The sequence below is a fragment of the Aotus nancymaae genome, unplaced genomic scaffold (genome assembly GCF_030222135.1).
Source record: "Aotus nancymaae isolate 86718 unplaced genomic scaffold, 86718_ANA_hifiasm-v0.15.2.pri h1tg000016l, whole genome shotgun sequence".
NCBI classification, from domain to species: domain Eukaryota; kingdom Metazoa; phylum Chordata; class Mammalia; order Primates; family Aotidae; genus Aotus; species Aotus nancymaae.
Genome location: NW_026988428.1, coordinates 18,229,954 through 18,254,648, shown reverse-complemented (window position 1 = coordinate 18,254,648; position 24,695 = coordinate 18,229,954). Strand labels below are relative to the sequence as shown.

The 24,695-nt window shown below is 36.5% G+C and overlaps 1 protein-coding gene across 2 annotated transcripts in view; it reads left to right on the top strand.

Moving 5' to 3' along the window:
- The window catches only part of TMTC2 (transmembrane O-mannosyltransferase targeting cadherins 2), a 441,683-nt gene that overhangs the window by 331,997 nt on the left and 84,991 nt on the right, over positions 1-24,695 (top strand). For both annotated transcript variants that reach the window (XM_021675289.2, XM_012442083.3), the window contains 2 exons: positions 2,243-2,324; positions 22,863-22,977. In XM_021675289.2, the coding sequence (XP_021530964.2) occupies positions 2,243-2,324; positions 22,863-22,977 (197 nt within the window). The remainder of the gene's footprint in view (positions 1-2,242; positions 2,325-22,862; positions 22,978-24,695) is intronic.

Sequence of the window (24,695 nt, the reverse complement as noted above, 5' to 3'; positions counted from 1 at the left end):
CACTCTTTGTGTTGTGCATTTTATGAATTTGGACAAGTGCTTAATGCCATGTATCCACCATTATAGTATCAGATGGAATAGTTGCATTGCCCTAAAAATCTCATGCCCTGCCAGTCCCCTCCTCCTTTTTTTTTTGTATCAAAGAAATTATAGCTATGAGATAAAATAATTTTCCAAGGGTCACGTAGCTAAACAAGTATGGGAGCTGTTCTGCTTCCCTAGAATCTGTATTTCTAATTCATACATTAGGCTGCCTGATTTGCTACAGTTACTAAATCATTTAGGCAACCCTAATTGGTTCCCTAATTCTTTTTATTTTTAACTTTATGAAAGTGTATGTATAGGAAACATTCTGTCTGTGCTTTCCTTTGAAGTTAAAATGTTACAGGAAACATTGCAGAGAATTTAAAAATTTTAATTATTGGTATTTGACAAGACTTCTGATTTAAAAAGGAGTTACTGAATAGAGTAGCATTACTAAAATGATAGAAGAAATGAGGAAGCCAGTTGTCTGATCATTTGGTTATCACTAGCTGTAGGTGGTAGAGACGACGGTAGGCTATGTTCTAACTACTAGAATAATGAGTTAATGAAGGAGGTAGCAACTGTGAGTTTTTTAAATGAGGGAATGAACAAAAGGAGAGGGAGCATGGAGAAAAGAGTCAAAGATGCATAGCATGTAATACAAGTTGTCCAACCCGCAGCCTGCAGGCAGCATGTGGCCCAGGACGGCTTTGAATGCAGCCCAACACAAATTCATAAACTTTCTTAAAACATTCTGAGATTTACGCATGAACCTTTTAAAAAAAAACTGATCAGCTATCTTTAGTGTTAGTCTATTTTATGTGTGGCCCAATTCAATTCTTTTTCTTCCAGTGTGGCCCAGGGAAGCCAAAAGACTGGATACCCCTAATGTAGCTTGTTAGGTTAATTATATACCTCTAACTTTAGAAAATTGATCTTCATAACAACAGTTTTAAAAGTATATACAAAGTGGGCTGGGCGTGGTGGCTCACGCCTGTAATCCCAGCACTTTGGGAGGCTGAGGAGGGCGGATTACCTGAGGTCAGGAGTTGGAGACCAGCCTGACCAACATGGAGAAACCCCGTCTCTACTAAAAATACAAAAAATTAGCTGGGTGTGGTGGCACATGCCTGTCGTCCCAACTACTCAGGAGGCTAAGGCAGAATTGCTTGGACCCAGTAGGTGGAGGTTGCAGTGAGCTGAGATTGCGCCATTGCATTCCAGCCTAGGTAACAAGAGTGAAAGTCCATCTCCAAAAAAAAAAAAGTAAGAAAAAAACATTGCTTGAAGTTTATGTAGGTAAAGAGTATATAAATTATTTGTCTTTACCATGGTCTGTGGCTTTGGGCACCACCCAGTGCCTTGGTATCCTTCACAGTCACTGTACATCTTCAACCCAACCATGCCAGACAAAATAGAACTGCTCCAGGAAAGTGCTTCTTAGGGGTCTTCTCCTATCTTGTGCCACCCCCTCTGTGTTGCAGTGGAAGTAACTGTGGTTCAGAGGCCACAACTAGGTGAAGAATGTATACTTTTAGAATCTGTTTAGACTATGGTGTTCTTTCATGAAAAATCAATTTATTGTATGTAAATGTTCTCCCCTATTTTTTGCTTATTTTCCTTGTGCATATGATGGTAATATTTACTTAAAGCTACAACAAAGAAGGTGACCTAATTTTACATTATTAAATCCTGGATTACCAGAATTTTAGTCCTGAATAATAGCAATAAGGATAAATAGTAGCTGTTCGAGAGTCACCAAATTGTGACTCTTTTCTTCATAAAGTGAGTAAGGCCATTTAAAATGGCCACAGTTCTTTACAAGGAAGAAGAAGGAATAAAGAGAAAACAAATCAAAGGGAGAAAATAAAATGGAAAATGACAATAATATTTCTTTAAAACTGTCTTGTCTTTCTGGTTTCTGTGAAACCTTTTTTTTTTTTTTTTTTCACTTTGTCTCTTACTTTCCTGGCCTGATCTTTTTGGTGGGCCCTTCTCATCTTCTGTTATATATTCCTCATGCCTTCCAGGGTTCAGACCTCAGTCCTGTCTCTCAACACTTTTTCCTTGATCATCCTCATTTAGATAAGAACAAAATTTTTTTTTTCCTTTCCTATCATGATTACCAAGTAGACATTTGGCTACTTCAGTTAGGCCTGGGCAGTGAAGAATCCCTCATGACCTGTTACTGAATCATCCATTTTCTCTGTTTTTCAAGGGTCGTAAGAGTGAGGCTGAAAAGCTCTTCTTGAAGGCTATTGAGCTGGATCCCACCAAAGGAAACTGTTACATGCATTATGGTGAGTGGTTGATAGTTTTTTCCATGTCCTCCAAATTTACAATATTAATGTTGATACAAGATCTAGGTTTTGCTGGTAAAGAACACTTTAAGAGGAGATGGACTTTGTTATTGCAGATTTAGCCTCACGTTGTATTCCTACCTTCTCATTCAAAACAGTCCTATTACGAGGGCTGTGTGTTATACTTTCCTTCAGTAATTTTATTAGGACTTTAACAGGGATGGCATTGGACAGTCATTTTTTTCAAGCTCAGTGTGGAGTTTAAATGAGATCTCATCAGGAAAGCATCTAGCTCCTTGCCTTATGCATAGCTTATAATAAAACTTTTGCTTCTTTTTCATTCTAAATGATAATGTATTGCTCTTTGAGCATGTCATTTTGAAGTTTTAGAAGTTTACATTTTGGCTTCAAAAATCTTGCTTTCTGGAAGATATGGATGTATACCAGCCTATAAATGCCAAATATTGAGGCCAAGGATAAGCTGTAAAGGGCACAAAAAATGGCTGTCTCATTTCGTTTAGCCTTGGCCTTAATCAGCCTAGAATGAGGTTACATAACAATTCTGTCACACTCTGCTCTGTCATTAGTAGTGAGTCATGTGTTTAGTGAGGCGAAGTATATAGCTGGTTTGGTATTGTGTAAGATGTGCTTATTTCTACCAGATTTGCAGTTGGAATTTCTTTTAGGGAGCCAAAAAGCATTTACTTTTGCTAATCCCTTGTGGAGGAAAAGTGGCTTTTTGATCACTTTGATGTATTAGTGACTGTCAAGTAGTAAACTTAAAAGTGGACAGAAATTAAATATAGGGAACTAAAGCTAATATCCTAGTAGAATATTTAATTCCTTTTCCCAGTTTCCAGCTGTAAAAGTGTATTGGTGACAGACTGCAAGTGTAGAAGAATAGAAATAATGAAATGATGAAGACATTCAAACAACCACAAATCCATGTTTTAATTTATGTTATTGTGTGTCTATGTTTGCAAACCTAGGATTGCAGCACATTGTCTTCCCAGCATTAATGCAGGATGGTACAACTCCTGATTTTGTCTCACAATGCCGTTGTCATGGCATGTTAAAATAGTAGTCAACGAATTTAAGTTTGCGACAGATTTTATTTTTATATTTATAGGTTTTCCTATTGAAGTGCTTCAGGATTTTCTCATGCCTAGTATTTTTGGGTACCTCAGCTGTCCATGAAAGTAGTTTCATGGTGATTTTCCCTGAGTACTAAAGGGCTGCCTGTCATTGCGTGTTACAAAATAGGAGATTTTTTCCCCTGTTTGCTGCCTGCATTTCATTTGCCTCATACTGATTCTACTTACTGCATCTTCTAAGGTTAACTATAATATTATGGAAAATATTATATATAGGTTTTTCACAATCAATTTCATTAAACATTATCATTGCTCCATTTGGATTACAATTTCATTATTAATTTTAAAAGTTGGCTCCCTTATTAATCTGGTTACATCCATCTTCTGTCTTATAAAAAAAGTTATTATGATTTTTACATTACATAATGCTCCTAAAATATTATTTTCCAGTGGCAATACTAATAGGTGTTTCTTCCTTAAGAAATTTTTGGATTTAGTTGCACAGAAAGTTCTACAAACTTTTTTTTTTTGAGATAGAGTTTTACTCTTGTTGCCCAAGCTGAAGTGCAATGGTGAGATCTTGGCTCACTGCAACCTCCACTTCCCAGGTTCAAACAATTCTCCTGCCTCAGCCTCTCGAGTAGCTGAGATTACAGGTGCCTGCCACCATGCCCAGCTAATTTTTAATTTTTTTTTTTTATTAGTAGTAGAGACAGGGTTTCACCATGTTGCCCATGCTGGTCTCAAACTCCTGACTTCATGTGATCCGCCTGTGCCTCAGCCTCCCAAAATGCTGGGATTACAGGCATGAGCCACTGCACCTGGCCTGCAAATTTTTATTTTATATAGTATTTGGAAAGCAGTGATAACAGATGTCTTTAAATGTGTCTGTAAAAACTGATTCTTCTTAGTACTCTTGATTTGTTTTAAGTTTTTTTGACATACATACATTATGAGAGGTATTTTATTTTCTAAAGGAGGAATGATTGTATAGTTCAATATAATTTTATGAAATATAATGTTAGGTATTTTATGAAATTTTATAAGCTTCAATATTTTTTTCCTACTTTGGAGTTGGTAATAGAATTCCAAATGAGGTAGTAGTTAGGGCAAAAGGAATAGTAGTTAGGGCAAATTAATCTACAAAAAGAGGGGAAGCCCATAATTGAGTGCATGATATTCTTTGCTCACTGTGCACAGATTATAAACCATGCAAATTTTCATTTAGAGGGATCTGTTTCAAACGATTGAATTTTAGAACTGGAACTGTAACGTTCTTTTATTTTTATTTATTTATTTATTTATTTTATTTTTTTATTGCATTTTAGGTTTTGGGGTACATGTGAAGAACATGCAAGATTGTTGCATAGGTACCCACATGGCAGTGTGATTTACTGCCTTACTCCCCTTCACCTATATCTGGCATTTCTTCCCATTCTTTTAAAATTTTGTCATATAACCTGTCTTTTAAAATTATGTCATATAACAAATAAGTAGGTTGAAGGCTAGAGAAATGAAATTGACTTGCTCAAGTTAATTACAGCTAAGTTTTGGATTCCTTGATTACTGTCATGCTTTTTCTTCCATAAAATATATTCTGTTTTGTTTGAGTTTTTTGTGGTTTTATTTTTGGGTTTTTTTTTTTTTTCAAAATACTGGCAAATAGAGAGGTAGGTAGATATTTTTGATCAGTAGGTCCTACTGTACACAGTTTTAGAACTCAAATTCATATGTCATGACTTAGCTTAAAGTTCATAGAGAATGTTTTTTAGTAATTTTAATATTTATGCAGTGTGTCTACTAGGCCCAACGGCACCATTCTGCTTTCAGAAAGTAAGTCATGCTCTATAGGAAATAAACAGGATGATGTCATTTTTAGAAGATGATGAGTTAGGAAGTTGGATACTCCTTGAGACAAGGTAGTCAGATAAAGCATCTTTGAGAATATGATATTTGAAATCTCTATGTTAATCCAACTGTTAAAGAGCCAGGTTCATATAGAAGAAATAGAAAGTACAAAGGACCAAGACAATATCAAGCTTGTGTTCACAGCAGAGGAAAAAAAAGCTAATGTGACTGGAACACATTGAACCAGGTGGGAAAATGGGAGGAAAGGAGGCCACAGAGGAATCAGAGGTAGAGCCCATAGGGACTTGGAGACTGAGGTAAGGAGTTTTGCATTTTATTCTAAGTGTACTGGAAGGGCCATGTGGAGAAGACAGGACTAGAGAAAGGTCAGAATAGAACGAGGGAAACTAGATAGTTGTTGCGATGTTTTCATCAAGAGATGATGGTGTCTTGGACTTGGAAGTAGTTGTGGGAATGTCAATATTTATACTGAAATTATATGTTTACTTCCTTTAGAAGATTCTAACATAATTAAGAGTAGGGATGGTGTGTTTTCCATTTTTGTATCATCAGTATATCTACTATATTGCTGTTTACACAGTAATGCGCAATGTTTATTGAGCTCAGTTAGGAAAATCCTCCATTCTAGAATCGGATCTGGATTACAAAATTGCCCGAAAGGATGGTCTATTTGAATTTTTATTTCTTGTCTAAGAAAATACGTACTATGATTCTCGTATCAGTTCCTTGCCAACTTGCTGGTTATATATATTCTTAGATTGTTATGCCAACAGATTGAATGAATAATAACACTTCCTTGGCTTAAAAATAAGTGTTTAAATGAAATATATGTGTTTTGAGTCTTTTTAAAATGCTTTTGCAAATGCCAATGAAAATGCCAGAGTTAGTGAGTTTTGTTATATGGGAAATCCACTCTCTTGTGTGATTTTGTGCTTCTGATTTGCTTGTTAATGATACAAGTATGTGGAAGATACCATCCAGTTGGGATTAGACAGAAGGAATTTTAGGAATTTGTGTTTGCTGCAATGGTGATTAGGAGACAGTATTTTTCAATACTATCAGTTACTTGTATTTTTGTATACACTAGTGTTGTTTGGGGGAAGGGATTGCATTGCAGATTGCCTTTTTTTTTTTCAGATTGGCTTGCAAGAAAGAAAGTTAGGCAGGTTTATACAGTTGGTTCAGTCAGTTGGTTAAATGTTGTGCTGTGTGGTATCTGTAGTCTCTGGGATTCAGATTTATCATCTGTAAAGTGAAAGATTGACATGGACTCCAAAATGTTTTCCAGTACTGTGATTTCTTGTTGTCTGTAACATATACTCAATTTCTCACAGCTCTTTTATCAAAATTGTAAGGAATGCAATTGGTTTCAAACTGTGGCATTAGTAATAATATAATATTGTGTATTCGTATGTCGTCAAGTATTCCCGTGTTCATATGAAGCAAATAAAGTAAAGTCTTTATTTAATTAAGTTTATAAATCTCAAAGGTGAGGCTTTGGTGCCTTGGTGTCTCATGTGGGCCTATAATTCAAGGAATTCTCTGTAGATTCCCCTGTGCCTTCCAAAAGAATGAAGGTGAAGACACGAAGTCTCTCTTTCAAAATTACTAGAAAAAACTTTTTCAGACAGAATGCATTATAAATGTTTTCTGTAGGTGCACAGTAGTAAATTTGGTCTCCATTGAAACAATATAAATCAATGAATATTTGTTATAAGGTACCTATTGTATATAAATTCTGGGAGATAGGGAATTGATGAAATATTATGGACTGATTGTGTGAAAAGTTGAAAGGGAGCAGATTATAGTGTTATTGAAAAAAGTACTCTTTTATGTACAACTTAGACAGTTTCTTCCTTTCCTGTTTTCCTCTTAACAGTGAGTTTCTAAAAACCTATGGCCCTGTTATATTTGTTAGTGATACAGTGACATAGTTCATCTCCAAGGGATCAGCTGTGTAGTGATGAGTCTTGAACCTCTTACTTTAAGCCTCTGGCTCAGTATATATTCAGCATTATACTAGATATAGGGACACAGTAGAGAATAAGACAGGCTGTAGTGGATCTTACAAACTGGGAAGGAGGCACAAACTGTAAAAATAATAGTTTAATTCGTTTTAAAAAGAGTCAGTTATTCTATCATTCTTACTTGTGAGCTCATAGAAAAGTATAGATTTTTAAAAATTATAATTAGGCCAGGCGCGGTGGCTCAAGCCTGTAATCTCAGCACTTTGGGAGGCCAAGGCGGGTGGATCACGAGGTCAAGAGATCGAGACCATCCTGGTCAACATGGTGAAACCCCGTCTCTACTAATACAAAAAAAATTAGCTGGGCATAGTGGCGCGTGCCTGTAATCCCAGCTACTCAGGAGGCTGAGGCAGGAGAATTGCCTGAACCCAGGAGGCGGAGGTTGTGGTGAGCCGAGATCACGCCATTGCACTCCAGCCTGGGTAACAAGAGCGAAACTCCGTCTCAAAAAAAAAAAAAAAAAAAATTATAATTATCTGGATTATTATTATTTGGCTCTATTGTCACTTTTAGAATGCTACTATTATACATTTATTAAACACTTTGTCATCTCTTATATTTTCTTGTCCCTGAATCTTTTTTGCTCCATTATCCAACCCCTGTGAGATAGGAATGGATCCTAATTAAATTTGACTGAATTTGATATCAGAATTTTTAAGTGACTTTCTATTTCAGAAAATTTTAATGTGTTTAGTGGAGGAAGAACTTTAAAAACCCAGCCCTTTCAACTTTTAAATCCAGAACTTTCTACTATTATTATTATACTCTGTTTTTCTCTAGGATGGTGTCCTAGTCCATTTTGTGTTACTATAAAAGAATACCTGAGACTGGTAATTTATAAAGAAAAAAGGTTTATTTATGTCTGCAGGCTAGAAAATTCAAGGATATTGCCCTTGCTTCTGGTGAGGGCTTTTGTGCTACCTCATAACTTGGTGGAAGAAGGTCAAAGGGGAAGAAGAAAGATGAAAAGAGAGAAAACCGGAGGAGCATCCTGGCTTTGTAAGAATTCACTCTCATGGGAACTAATCCATAGTCATGAGAACTAATCCAGTCTCACCAGAGAACTCACTACCACTGTAAGGGCACCAAACCATTCGTGAGGGATGCAGCCTCATGACCCGCACACCTTCCAGTATGCCCCACCTACCACTGTCACCATATTGAGGATGAAATTTCAACATGAGCTTTGGTAGCAACAGGCAAACCATATCCAAACCATAGCAGATAGTTCATATACTATTTGTTTCACTTTTAAAAGCAGGCTCTGGAGGACAGTGTTAAAATAATAATAGGTTTGGTCTTTCATCAATGAGCACTGAAAGTAGAGCCTTGAAATATGTAATGAATTGAATTGGTGAACGGCCCGTATTATTTTTTATTATTCATAACTAAAGCTACTTAGAAGATTGTAATGGATTGAGGCTGTGTTTTATCCTTCATTTTTAGTCACTTCAAAAAAAGCAAGAGTACTTTTTAAAATAATGAACCAAATAACAATATTGCCTTAATTAAAAATGAAAATACACTTTGATTCTTTGCAAAATTACGTTGAGATTACAATTATGTTTAATACTTAAGACCAAACCATCTTTTTTAAAAAATCAATGTTTAGTGTCCCTTTAATGCTCCAATAAGAGCATCAGCAGTTCACAGATATATAATTAGATTAAGGTTTTTCTCAAGACTGTTCCAAACTATTTCATTCCTCATCTGTGATTTTTTATTTCTAAATTCCCTATTATTAAAATGTGTCTATTAAATTAATACAATTTAATCTTCGTACCTTTGTGTATTTTACATATTTTCCAAAGCGTTTTATAATTAAAACTTTCCCATAACTAAAATGGGAAGAAATAGGAAATGGTTTTTGCTTAAAAGCAAAGAATTAAGGAAAAACACTAATTTGTTTCTGAAGAGTCATATGATTAAGAAACAATAAACTCTTTAAGAATAATTTCTGTAAAGGCAAAAACTAAAAGATCAATCTACTTAAGACATTAGAAACTATACAACTACGAGGAAAATAGAGTATAAAGACAAAGCAACATGAACAAGTGACTCCTTAAAGAGGAACCACAACTGATTTATTTTATTTTATTTTTTTGAGACTGTGTATTGCTCTCTCTCTCAGGCTGGAGTGCCGTGGTGCAATCTTGGCCCACTGGAACCTCTGCCTCCTGACAACTGGTTTGAAAAGTTAGGTAAACATTAATTTCACTGGAAATCAAAGGAATTCAATTTTAAATAATAATGAATTCCCTCAAGCTGCCCTAACACTTATTCTCAATAATTCTCTCCTGAAAATATATTTTAAGGAAATACAGATTTTTTTTAATGTTTAAGATTATCAGCAAAGATAGTAATTGAGACTTGACTTTGCTACTTATTAGAGGTAAAAATGAGAAAGCATATATCTGAAATATCTGATCCAAATATCTAAAAAAGGGAGATGGTTAAATGAACTGGGATTATTCCCATTTGATGAAATCTTTTAATTCCTAAATTAAGGTTATGAAGGATACCTAATACTGAGACAACTGCGTATGTTATTATGTTAGGTGAAAAAAGAATAAAAATTTTACATGGAGTATGGTTAAATTCTGCAAAATAACTAAGTCATTAGAAAGTGAAAGAAACTTTTTAAAACATCACAATGATCGTAATAGATGTATTAGCTTTTTAGACATGCAACCTTTTGTTTTCCTTTGTTTGGAAGGCCTAATCTTTCCTATTTTAAATTTTCTATAACAAGCACATTACTTTTATGAAGGATGTATACTTCAATAAAATATGAAAGAACAAGCATCTTTTTTTTTTGTTTTTTGAGATGGAGTTTCACTCTTGTTGCCCAGGTTGGAGTACAGTAGTGCAATCTCAGCTCACTGCAGTCTCTGTCCCCTGGGTTCAAGCGATTCTCCAGCCTCAGTCTCATGAGTAGCTGGTATTATAGGGGCTCGCCACCATGCCCATCTAAGTTTTGTATTTTCAGTAGAGACAGGGTTTTACCATGTTGGCTAGGCTGGAACTCCTGACATCAGGTGATCCACCTGCGTTGGCCTCCCAAAGTGCTAGGATTATAGGCATAAGCCACCACGCCTGGCCAAGAACTAGCATTTTAGTCTATTGTTCAAATAGATAGCAGGAGAATTATTACAGTAACCAACCAATTATCCAAAATTATTTAATAGAATTCAACATGTAAACTTTAAGACATAAAAATTAAGCAAGAAAGGAATAAAAAGTAGAGAAAGACCACGTTCATGGAGTTTCTATTAAATATAGTATTTTATTTATGAAATCTTCAAATATTTTATTTGATGAATATATTATATATTTGATGAATTCATAATATACTATAATAGTACATTTACTGAGTACTTTTGTGTTCTGAAAAATTCACCTATAGCATCTCATTTAATTCCCACAAAAACAAAATGGGGAGAGTATGTGACTATGTTCATTTTACCGATGAGGAAAATGATCTCATCAAGCAGTAACTTTGCAGTATATTACCCAAGGTATCAGTGCCAGTTAATAGTAGTTAAATTCTTTACAGGGCCATTTGTGCTATGCTGCAGTGTTATCATCTCTTATGCCAACATACAGAATGCTAAGACCATGCTGAGATGAGGTATGAAGACATTCTATGGTGACGTCCTTTCTGACCCACAAAGTTTTATTATAGCTCTTCCAAAAAACAAGAAAGAAATAAAACTGTGTTGTACAATAGGATTGCAAAATAATTCACAATATTAGGATGAGTAATTGAATTCGAATAATACAGTGTGTCCTTACTCCAGAGTTAATGAAAATTTGCAGAAAAGAAAGAGCTTGGCATCATGCTGGGCACATATGTGCTCATTAATGCTAGTGCTGTTATTACTGAAGCTGAGTGTTTAACAATTACGTTCCTGACCAAGCATTGGGTGCTTTTATGCATAATTTTTGTCAGTTCCTGAGTCCTGTGCAGAAATAACATTACCCATATTTTACAGATACAACATTTAAGGTTCCACGAGTTTAAGTGGCACATCGAAGGCCCTATGACTAGTAAGTTGGTGGAGCAAGAATCTAAGCCTCTTGTGACACTCCAGCTCACGATATATTTATGGTTTTCCTTCTTCTCTCAAATATATGCTCTTACTAAATATGAGCCTTGTGGGTCCCCAGTGGTGACACAGACCCAGAGCCAGATTGCTCTTAGGGAGGACTGCTGGTAAAGAAACCCAGGGAGCTCTGATCATTGTGTTCTTGAAGGCCCGGGGAGGAAGGGCAGCTTGAGAACCTGAAAGACGCAAAAGGAAAGGAGTTCATGGAGAAGTTAGTAAAAAGAAGAGGAGGCAAGGGACCAGACCTCACCCTCCATGGTTTTCTTTACACTGTCTCACTTGTTCCTTCTAATAACTACGTAAGATTACACCTATGTGAAAAGTGAAGAAACTGTAACTCAAAACCCAACCCAATAACCAAAGTGGCCTTGCCAGAGGGGTTCCAGCCCTGATCACAGTGCTTTGCCTAGGAAGGTTGGTCAATCAACTTTTTTTCAATACAAGAATGAGTAAAGAAGGGTAGACTGCCCTTTGGTTAGTTTTCAACTTCCCTTTTCTCATCTGTGCCCCCTTTTTTGTGTATGGGAATGGAATCCACTTTTTTAAAAAAAATTGTTTATAACTAGGTCGTGCTTTGTTAAGGAGAAGTACAGTTATATAAAATTAGCATACATTCTTTTGAATCTGTCTTTGTATAGGACTCTAGAAGCCACAAAGGCAGGATGATAAGAACTAAATTAAGACGTGGATGTAGGGAGTAAACAGTGCAAAAGATTTTTAACAGTGACATGGATTTGGAACGAGGCACACTCAGCCCTACTGCAGATTATCTCCCTAAGCGTGATGTAGCTTCTGCACTCTCTGCTCCTCAGTGTCATAATCTGGAGATTACTATGGCCTAAAGTTCTAAGTATTTATTTACAGTTTTATAAAGTAGCACATAATAAATGCTCTGTTAATTGTGACAATGGGCATTTATTATTTTTAAATTATAATAAAAACCGTAATATCCTGGAGAATGATTCAAAATATGAAAAAAAATTGAATACAGTGTATAAATAAAGGGACAAATTAAGGGAAGAAGAGACACTTACTTGTAAACAAAAAGACCAGAGAAAGGGAATAATTGCTTGCAGGAAGACTGAAGATTATAAGTAATCTTACAAATAAGAGAGTAGACATTGTGCTCAACAGTCTAAACAGTTCTTTAAGGGAAAAATAATGGATTGTTCCCATTATTTCATTATTTCCATAACTATATGTTCATTTAACTGGGTAAATCACAGAGGCTTTTCTCTGTAGCTGCAAATCTCAACATGGCTCATCTTGGAGAACTCTGTGGTGTCTGTGAAGTTTGTGTGTTGTGAAGATTCACACACGCGCGCACACACACACACACACACACACACACACACACACACACACACACGGTGGGGCAGGGAGAGAAACACTGTTTTTCCAGTCTTACCTGTTTTGACTCAGCAAGCGAATGCGCTTTGAGATTCTTGTTTGCAGTTTCTTATTCTGCCTTAATTAAAACAATTGCTCTCAAAGTTTGTGTGCCCTGCTATTAAATATTCTGTCCTTTGTTTGACACATCTTGAAATGAGTATCTCAGAACAGCCTACTGAGATGGTGTGCGAGCACAGTAAGAAGACCTGGAGCTCTCCTGGGAAGAGGATGTAAGCACCAGCTCTTTGAGCTGCCTCTCTCCATTCTCATTACTGCTCTAACTTAGTCTGAGATACGAGTTCCTCTCTTTAGTTACTCAGAAAATGTGTTCGAGTCCTTTTGTCTACCTCATCTCTTTCCTCACAACTCCCTAGTGTAAGAATGCACCCCATCCTATAACTAAATGGGGCTGCTCACCTCTGGGTCTTTGATGAGGTTGTATTCCTCATCTAGTTGCATCCTCCACTGCAGATAGTTGGAAGCCCAGCATGAACTTATTTTCTCTTTTGAAGCATACTTGATCCCTGTTGAATCTGCATATTACTTAAACCTATGATGAGATTGTGTTACCTTCCATCCCCGCTATTCCTTCTCTCTCCCTTGTATCTTCTCGCCTCCTCCCCAGTCTCCCCTTTTGTTCTTAGCCTGCAGAAATTCCCACACCCCATCAGACAGTCATCATAACTCCGTCAATGGTTTTCTGGCATTTCATAACCCTTTTGGAAAGAGTCAGGGGAGAAATAAATTCAGTAGGTACTTCTAACCTTCCTGACCTCCTTTCCAGTTGAGTGCAGGGCCCTGGCCTTCTGTTTCTCTAATCTTCTTCACACTAGACACCTTCCCTGCCACCTGTCCAAATCAGGACAAATTCTTGGTGTCGTGTTCACTTAGGAACAAATCCAGGGCCTCCCAGTCTGACAGTAAGCTGTCCAGATTGATCCCTTGGTATCTTTTCCTTGTTCACCAGGCCACCTGTTTTCTTGGCCAGTAACTGTGGCACATTTATCACTTTAGGTCTGTCTCATGAAAAACAGCATTCACTAACTCAGGCTGCCAAGAGCATAAAAACACAGAGCAACAAAATGAATAAAGGAAAGGCTAGAGAGATTAGCCTTCAAGAGTGGAAGCATGCTTGAAACGCCATGGTGACTCAGAAAAAGACACTCAGCAAGGCTCCTTTCAGAGAGGCAAAAAGAGAAGAGCCCCCTCCATATTTTTAATGATCTCAGACATAATTAGCATTAACAAGCTACCTCTCTTTAGTAGCGCCCCCTACCTACAGCTAGTCTAAAACCTGAATGCTGCGTTATCATCAACACGCTCTTAACAGGCGTGAGTTACTACCCTCCTATAGTGACACACCCCATAAATAACTTGCCTCAATTACCTTTTATGTACGCATCTTGTTACCACTAGATGTGACTAAAACTAGTTAGCCCAATTACTTCTACCTTGGCTTTTCCCCATTTCTAATCATCAGAATATTTGAATATTCTTAATTATCACAAATTACAGGGAGGAAAAAACGGAAAAGAAAAAATGAGACGAAATTTTTTTGAAGTAATTTGAGTAGGGAAAAACAGATGATATAAAACAAGGAAGAATTCTCTAGAGATCCAGAGACACAGAGTGTAAAAGTTTCCTCATGGGCTAACGAGGGAAGAGGGAAACAGTGATTGTTTTGTATCAAACTGTTCAGCATCAGAGTAATACCATTTCTTCTCTGTACAATTCTCTCACCGAACCATTTAAAGTATTTAGTAGTTTTTACCAACATTTCAATATGACAAGCTTGTGAAGACCAATCTTTCATTAATTCCTGGATTTAAAAAGCTATCTGCAATGTAGAAATCTATAAAAATATATGCTGGCCTTAAGCCACAGGCTCAAATCCTGCTTTGTAAAAATTCTACTTATAAATTCCCTAGATAGAATGCTGGCAATGTTCTGTTTCATGATCTGGCCACTGGTTGAACAAAAGCTAAGAAACATTACCTCCATTCAGAAATAAAAATGATGCATTTGGTCTGTGATACCTCATACCTCCCTTTCAAATTTACATGAGTTTTCGGGTTAAAGTATGTCTATAATCTGCTCCCTTCTCTAATAAAATGAAACTGCTTCAAAGATAAATATTGTATTTATCTTTGTATCCCCACTGCAAGTACTACCATATTTTGTGTATAGTAGCACAATATTAATTTGGGGGGGTATATTAACCTATGGAAGAAACTATCTCTTGTTTTTGGATAATTTCTTCTTCCGTTCCCTGTCTGTTGAATGTATCTCACAATACAATAACATATAATAGATGTTAGATAAATTGCATAGTTTGAATTGCTCTGAAATTAAAATATCTTTGAAAGTATGATTGATATGTGGATTTATTTTGTTGTGTTTTAAGGGAAATTCAGACTCCTAATGCCAGAGCCACCATGTTGCTCAAGTCCAGGAACTACTATTCATGGAAACTGCACTGTGAATGGCATGCTTGGGAAGCATGTGTGGCCGTGTACTGCAGCTCTGCCTAAAATCACTGCAAGATGTGGAAATGTGAATAGGAAAACTGCTGGTGACAAATGCTGGATAGGTTCTAGCTCGCTCTTGAAGATGAGAGCCACGTAGTAATATTAGTTGGTTTAGTCCTTTCATTGAACATGCATTTATTAAATCCCCAAAATGTGCCAGTAAGTAAGAGAGCAAACCACTGGGATATCTGGGGAAAGAACATTGCAGGTGGAGGGAATAGTGAGTGAAAAGTCTGTGAACCAGGAGTCATTGTTCCTCTGATGCATTACAGGAACAGTAAGAGAGGGTGGGGAAGAACCAGTGCTGGTCATAGCTAGCTGTGTAGGCCAGTGTGAGGGTTCTCGAATCAGCTGTAGAATAACAATCCGATTTCCATTTTACCTGGATCACTCAGACTGCTGTTGTGAGAATACCCTCTAGGTAGAAGTGTGGGGACTATTTAGGAGGTTATTGCTGTCATCCAGGGTGATGTGGTGGCTTAAGACAGAATGGTATCAGTAGAATTCAGATGATTCTGGACATGTTTCTATGATCAAATGTCTTCTTCCAAAAAGAACTGTTTTAATGCAAATGCTGTTTTCTGGTTGTCTTATAAAAAGTATTTTTGACATTGAACATTTTTAAAGCTACATTTGAATAATTTTTTCTAAAGAGAACTGTATCATAACACCTATTACGGATTGTTTTAGCTCTTTAGTTGCAGTGATCATGAGTGAATTTTTATAATATTTTAGTAAAAAGTGCCAGTCAAAATTAATCTAGGGAATTTATAAGTAGAATTTTTACAAAGCAGGATTGAGCCTGTGGCTTAAGGCCAGCATACATTTTTATGGATTTCTACATTGCAGATAGCTTTTTAAATCCAGGAATTAATGAAAGATTGGTCTTCACAAGCTTGTCATATTGAAATGTTGGTAAAAACTACTAAATACTTTAAATGGTTCAGTGAGAGAATTGTACAGAGAAGAAATGGTATTACTCTGATGCTGAACAGTTCAATACAAAACAATCACTGTTTCCCTCTTCCCTCGTTAGCCCATGAGGAGACTTTTACACTCTGTGTCTCTGGATCTCTAGAGAATTCTTCCTTGTTTTATATCATGTTTTTCCCTACTCAAATCACTTCAAAAAAAATTTCGTCTCATTTTTTCTTTTCCTTTTTTTCCTCCCTGTAATTTGTGATAATTAAGATAATTAGCTTGGGTAAGACAAATTACAACCAAAGAAATAAAGTGTGGTAGCAACAGTACACACATGAAAACAAAATATGTTTTACTTACGCTGCTTGTGCTTGCTTTATTTGCAATTCAACTCAGTTATCAAATATGTAGAATGTGTTTGCTGTATATGAAAAAGAAGTGGTTTCTCAGATACCTATTGTATCATGTGAAAGATAAAATGTTTACCTTTCCTTATTTTAATGACTTTTAGAGAGCAAGCTGATATTCAATGAATATGTCTTATTTATATACATATATCTATCTATACACATATGTGTAAACTAGTCATTATGCCCCATAATTAGGGAAGACAATGCTGTTATAGATAGTTGGGTATGAATAGGGCAGGAGAGGGATTTTTCCCACACACACAACAGGAGTGTCTGGTGACCGTCAGGTGATGGTCAGGCAGGGTTTTTTTTTTGTTTTTGTTTTGTTTTGTTTTTGAGATGGAATTTCACTCTTGTGGCCCAAGCTGGAGTGCAATGGCTTGATCTTGGCTCACCGCAACCTTCACCTCCTGGGTTCAAGCTATTCTCCTGCCACAGCCTCCCAAGTAGCTGGGATTACAGCATGTGCCACCATGCCCAGCTAATTTTGTACTTTTAGTAGAGACGGGGTTTCTCCATGTTGGTCAGGCTGGTCTTGAACTTCCGACCTCAGGTGATCTGCGCCCTTTGGCTTCCCAAAGTGCTGGAAATACAGGAGTGAGCTACCGTGCCCGGTTGGTCAGTTTTTAACTGTTTCTCTGAAGTAATAAATGTTCACAGCCAGCACAAGGGAAAAGCTGGCTCCTAAGAGAAAACACCTGAAACCGATGATCAGCACCTTCCTGATAAGATCTCACGAGTTGCCCAAGTAGGGAGAAGTAACACATGACCCCGGAAATATGCCAACCTATAAAACCCCAAGTCAAAAGGTCAAACCACGCACTTGCCTTTCAAGTCACCCATTTAGCTCTCTCCCATGTGTACTTTCCTCCCTTTTATTACTGTCCTAAAGCTTTTTAATACAGTATCACTTCTGCTCTAAAACATGCCTTGGTATCTCCTGCCTTATCCCCCTCTGTCGAATTCTTTCTTCTGAGGAGGCAAGAACGGAGGTTGCTGTAGACTCATACGGATCCCCATGGATCCGTATGCCAGGTGCAATTGATTACCAGAAGAGCTCAGCCTGCTAGCTAATCCCAGATGTCACCAGAGTCCAGAGTACGGTGGAAAACATCTATTCTGTTTTTCTCACAAGACACTGATTCTCAAAGTGTGGACACTTAACTGGCAGCATCAGCATCACCTGGGAACTTGTTAAAAATGCAAATCTCAGGTGCTATCCCAACCCCACTGAATCTGAAACTCTGCGGAGGGTGTGTTGCTCTCTGTTTTAGTTCAAGTCCTCCAGCTGATTCTGATGTGCACTAAAGCTAGAGACTAATGAAAAAGGTAACCTTGCAGGTCCTGTAGAATCCATCAGTGTAGATGGACTCCCTGAAGTACGTGCCTTCCTCGAGTTTCTCTTCCCTTTAGTCCTGGCTCTCTACCTTGTAGTATACATGCACTACCTGAGCCTCGTTAGCTGTTTCTACTCACCAAAACTTAGGGCCTGTCTCAGTCTTAATGGGCTTAACAGTAATTCTTCAGGGAAAAGCAACTGGCTTTCTTAGTATATTTGTTACTTCTGCTAGCAGCGTTTCAGTGCCTTGTTGTACAAACAGTTCAGTTCCCAGTGGTGATGAAGACAAGAGGACTGAGATACACATTCTGCCACATGTGTTACAAGTGGGGTGGCCATATTGGGACAATTGTGGTTTCCACCCATTCAGCATAATTAATGTTTCCTTTTACTCTTCTAGGTGCTCTAGTTTAGTTGGTAAATTATATTACAATGAACCTAAATCATAAGCAATCCTAACACTGTTGGAAATGGTTCTAAGAAGGCTTCACTAAGAAGGAAATGTTATAGGGGATAAAAATGAAAGCTGCCATTTTACAATAGGTAGGCAAGACAGAACTGGAGATTGGGACGGGACAAACTTAGAGGCTGAGAGATCTTAGTGGCTACAGGTTCCAGACAAAGATGGGAAGCAGTAGGTTCCTCTATGGGAAGCCTAATTCCTAGTCTGAAGGGGCTGGAGTCTGGGGGAAGTGGTAATAGATAAAGCTGATGGGAGAGAGGTGATTTGAGGTAAAGTCTTCCAGAAGGGGAAGGAAAAATTTTGTTTCTTATTGTCACCCCAATAGCATGTCACTTGAGGAGGATACCCACTACTCTTTGTTTCCCTGCACAAACAGTTCCCTGCACAAACACAGGTTCTATGTATTCGAAATGTTTATTGCTTTATTTTCTATCAATTCTCAGCTATATTTCAAACAAGTAATCATTGTGTAACGTAGCAGAATAATAATTTACTTTCACCTTGGTTGAAATATTCAAATTCAGTTTAAAAAATACCAGCCAAATGATTCACATTCCATAATATTCTGTGCCTTTATCATAGCAGAACGCTAATGTAGGACTGTTAAGATTTGTGGCCTGTCGAGAACAGAATAGAGGAAAGCATGCAAATACCTAACTAATGTGTTGTGATATTGTTTTTCTGAATATTAACATGGTGAACAAATTTTGCAGTTATAAAATGATCATATGGGAATTTTTTTTCTGTCACCATGTACCCTACTAAAAATTATGTGTTCTATATAGTTTTTGGAAATTGTTTACAAAGCACATGTTGCATGGCAAAGCTAATTTAAAGCATAAATAAATCTTATTAAATTATGATAAAAATTGTTAATTTAATTTTACAAAATTAAGGATATTTCCTTTTTTGTTGTTGAACATTAAAAAAACATTTGGCATTGCTAAAGCTTCAAAGACTTTGCCCTGGACACTGACTTTTAGTAAAGGGACCCCTTGTAATGGGTATCATTACCTTCGCCTTATAGATGACTTGTCAATGTCCTTCACTGTTTCCTTATGTACAAAGTAGATACCCTGTTCTTTTTCTCTTTCTTTTTAACCGGAGCTAATCTTCTTTTCTCTCTACAGTCTAGAGTAATGAATTTCAAGAAAAAAAACCTTCATTACTCAATTAATTGTTACATTTTTCTAACTATTAATATAGATTACATTTCAGTGTTAATAGCTGCCTGCAAAGGAAAAGAACAATTAATAATTTCCTATATTATCCTTTGTTTCAATACCACATAAATAATGTATTTATTAATGCTTTTGCTTAGTTAAATATTATGTTTTGAATACAAGTAGTAATTAATATTGTATTTTAATTTAAAAAGCAGTCTCTAATAACTATAACTAACTGAAGGATGGGGTTAGCCTGGAAACCTTTACGAAGCTATATATGAGGAGATAATAATATTTCAGTATGCCACAGATTATCTGATTCTTATTTTACTGTTATGTAAAAAAGCACTATTACTTAAATTTTATTTCATATCTGTATCTGTAGAGTTAGTTTATACAGGAATGTATAATTCTGTTTCCTTAATTTTCTAACCCAAGAATTAATGTTTATTTGTTCTGGGAGATAAAGGCACAGAATGTTAGGTGACAAACTAACGAAGTGATGTGAAACTTTTTGTAGAAATAGCTAAGTGATCTCCAAGTCCTAATCTTAAAATTTTGTCACTTGTTTTTGAAAAAAACAAAAAGGCTTTATAATCTTAGGCTTATCTTTACTCATCATTCTGTACTAATTGATGCTAGAAATACTTAAATGCAAGCAGTGGCTATGGTTTGTTTGTTTGTTTGTTTGTTTGTGACAGGGTCTCACACTGGCACCCAGGCTGGAGTGCAGAGGTGCAATCTCGGCTCACCTCAACCACCGCCTCAGCTTCCCTAGTACCTGCGAATACAGGCACCTACCACTGCACCCAGCTAATTTTTGTATTTTTAGTAGAAACTAGGTTTCACCATGTTGGCCAGGCTGGTCTCGAACTCCAGACCTCAGGTGATCCACCCACCTCAGCCTCCCAAAGTGCTGGGATTACAGGCGTGAGCCACCACCCCCGGCCGGCTATGGTTTATAAGAAATCCTTAGAATAGAGGTTTTTTCTCTTTTATTTAAGAACTGGTCTTTTGAATTAGAAGACAATTTGTAATATTCATTAAATAAACAGTATATAATGGACTCTTTAGCCACTAAAGAGCATTTAGCATTTTTATTTTTTTTGTTTTTGTTTTTCCCTTTTATTGTAGGTTTGCGTACAGGTTACACATGCGTGGTATACGTGTCAGGTACACGTGCAGGTTTGCTATGTAGGTAAATTGTGCGTCACAAGGGCTTGGTGGACACATTATTTTATCGCTCTAGTGTTAAGTATAGTACCCAAGAGGCAGTGTTTTGTTCTTCCCGCTCCCACCCTCCACCCTCAAGTAGCTCCTTGTGTCCGTTGTTTCCTTCTTTGTGTCCAGGTGTACTCACTGTTTAGCTTCCACACAGAAGTGAGAACATGGTGGTATTTATTTTCTGTTCCTTTGTTAGTTTGCTTTGGATTATGGCCTCCAGCTCCACCCAGCTTACTGGAAAAGACATGATCTCATTCTTTTTTTTACAACTGCATAGTATTCCATTGTGTATGTGTACCACATTTTCTTTATCCAGACTACCATTGATGAGCATTCAGGTTGTTTCCATGTCTTTGCTATTGTGAATATTGTTACAATGAACATATGCATGCATGTGTCTATGGTAGAATGATTTCTATTCCTTTGGGTATATACACAATAATGGCATTGTTGGGTAAAATGGTAATTCTGTTTTAAGTTCTTTGAGAAATCAGCACACTGCTTTCCACAGAGGCTGAACTAATTTACATTCCCACCAGTAGCGTATAAGCCTTCCCTTTTCTCTGCAACCTTGCCAGCGTCTGTTATATTTTGACTTTTTAATCATAGTCATTCTGACTGGTGTGAAATGGTATCTCATTGTGGTTTTGATTTGCATTTCTCTAATGATTAGGGATATTGACCATTTTTTCACATGCTTGTTGGTTGTGTGTATTTCTTCTTGACATTTTTAAAGTTTTATGTTTCTGTGTGCAGCTCAGAACTTACTAATCATTTTTATAACTATTTTTAGTACTTTTAAATTCTTGAACTTCAAACAAACATGAAACCTCAAACAGGAAGAGATAATAATTGGCCTACAACTTAATAAGCCTGGCAGTTACATGGATGGCTTCAGCATATGTTTGTCATCCTTAAAATTGGTTTTTATTTGAATATCCATATCAGATAAGGCTTAACATTAGTACTGTTACTGTTAATAAATCTCTATTTAAAAAGTGGCCTTTTGTCTCTGTTTGTATATTTATGGTGTTAAATTGGGCCTAACTTTTGTTTTGTTTACCTTCACAATATGTTTCTGGGATGATATTATGTAATAATTCTTGAGGTTCAGTTGAAAGAGTTCTGTGACTCTGTCTTCAATAATTCTAACCTTGCAAAGCTGATTTTAAAGTAATCTCACAAATATGAACTTGTTAATATTTATTCCATAAGTATTATTAAATCTGAGTAAATTAATGCTTAACCTACCTTCCTATGTTTATCAGTAACTTAATATTACTTAAATATAAGAAATGAATATTTGTCAACATGAATATGCCTGTTTGCATGTATGCATCAGAGATAGGAGCTGTTTTAAAGTGCCGGGCAGGCACAGTGGCTCATGCCTGTAATCCCAGCACTTTGGGAGGCTGAGGCGGGCAGATCACCTGAGGTCGGGAGTTCAGGAGCAGCCTGACCAACATGGAGAAACCTTGTCTCTACTAAAAATACAAAAAATAGCCAGGTGTGGTGGCACATGCCTGTTATCCCAGCTACTTGGGAGACTGAGGCTCGAGAATTGCTTGAACCCTGGAGGTTGAGGTTGCGGTGAGCTGAGATTACACCATTGCACTCTAGCCTGGGCAACAAGAGCGAAACTCCATCTCAAAAAATAAATAAAAAATACATACATACATACATACATACATACATACATAAAATACTAACAGTTGAATCAACTTAACTCATGTTTATAATATAGCTTTAAATTTATTCATCTTGTATCTTGCTGAATAGTCTATAGATTTCTTTTTAAGAAAAAATGTTTAAGTTAGCAAATAGAAACCATGAAATGTCCCACAATTAAGTGAAAGGCAGATAAATGATCTTTAAATAATAGGTATTATCTTAGCTTCAAATCACTTTTATCACTGTACTTATTTTTCTTTAATAACAGCGTTATTGTTTCGTGGGATTTTCTGAGTTGAAGCTCACTGGTTTTTATATCTTGCAGGTCAGTTTCTTCTGGAAGAAGCTCGTCTCATAGAAGCAGCTGAGATGGCAAAAAAAGCAGCTGAACTAGACAGCACGGAGTTTGATGTTGTCTTCAATGCTGCCCACATGCTCAGGTTAGTTTTTGCTACTGTGCCTCAAAGCCTTGGCTTTGAGAAGGTAAGTCATTATACGAATTTCCCTCACACCACCTTATTCTACATTCTGAATGTGAATCATGCTGCTTAACTATGTAAAAAATTAGAAATACTGTATTCGTTATAGGCTATTCAAGCTTATCCAGCCCATGGCCCATGGACCACCTGTGACCCAGGATGGCTTTGAATGCATTCCAACACAAATTCATAAACTTTCTTAAAACGTTATTATGAGGTTTTTTTTTTGCTTTTTCTTTCTATTTTTTAAGCTCATCAACTATCATTAGTGTTAGTGTGTTTTATGTGTGACCCCAAGACAATTCTTCTTTCAGTGTGACCCAGGGAAGCCAAAAGATTGGACTCCCCTAGTCTATGTGCACCATATGTAGGGCATATGAGCTTTTAGGACTTTCTGAAAATTACTGTCATCTCCTTTCGCTTCCCTCCAAAAATTCCTCGTCATACAGTACAAAAAGCAAACTGCAAAATTGGATATACTACATGTCTAATTAAATGTCTCCAAAGCAAAACATATGTTGGTCAACTGCATCTATTTGTGTTTTTATGTTAATTATATTGAATGTGGCATGTGGATCCATTTTAATGTTTGATAGTGGAGAGCAGTCTCAAATACAAGTATACTTAAAGCCTATGAAATTCTCAAAATAGCCCTGTAATCAGCACTATTGCTTTGTCGAGAAACAATACATTTTTTTGACTTTTAGTGCTTCTGTTTTCAGAAGACTATTACAAAGGCAAATTATAATGGGAGCAAAAAAAAAAACTGAAATAAAAGGCCAGATTATCAGGGTTTTTTCGTGAATGTAAAGAAAATCAGTTCATCCATAAATAGTTCTTTAGGTTAAAGGAGGATGTTTTTAAGAAATTGTTTTTAATCAAATGACTTGTATGGTTGTTTAAAAAGCATTATTTTTCATGGTAGTTATATGTATAGGTACATATAACTTCTCCCATATTCTTACTTGAGTATCATTTCTTTAAATCCCCATCTAAATGCTTCACTAAATGACTTCTATACTGTGATCTCTGTGCTTGGCTTCCATGGATAGATTTGTAATTATGTAGATTACTCTTACAAGGAAAGAATAATAACAGAGAAGTTGGTTCACATTTGGATGTTTTTAAAATGAGGACTTTTGAAAAAAATAGGACTATTTTTTTAACTTTTATGATGATTATAGGTTCACCTGTAGTTGTAAGAAATAATACAGAGAGATTTTAGTTGAATGCCCTCATTCAACATTCATCTTACCATCCCTAAAGTACTTGTTTTGTGATGAGCCCAAGAAAACCTACAAAGAGAAATCAGGATTCAATTGACTGTTGGTATATTTATAAAATAAAGTGTAAGCAATCTGCAAGAACCTTCAATGCAAAGATGATTTTTAAAAGATACCTCAGTTTGTGTGACAAGGTTAGGTACTGTGACAGAGATAAAAACTTTTTGTTCCTCATGAATAAAACACTATGCTTTCAGTCACAATAAGCAATTTGCAAGAATGGGAAATTCATACAGATTGGGAATACACACAGGCAAATTCATCTTGATAATAACAGATACTTTTACCAACAAGGCATTTTGCTATAGATTAAATCCATATCTGAAATTCAAGGTCTACCAATAGAAACCCATTATAAGTATATTACCAAAAAAAGGCCTTGTTAAAGACATCACT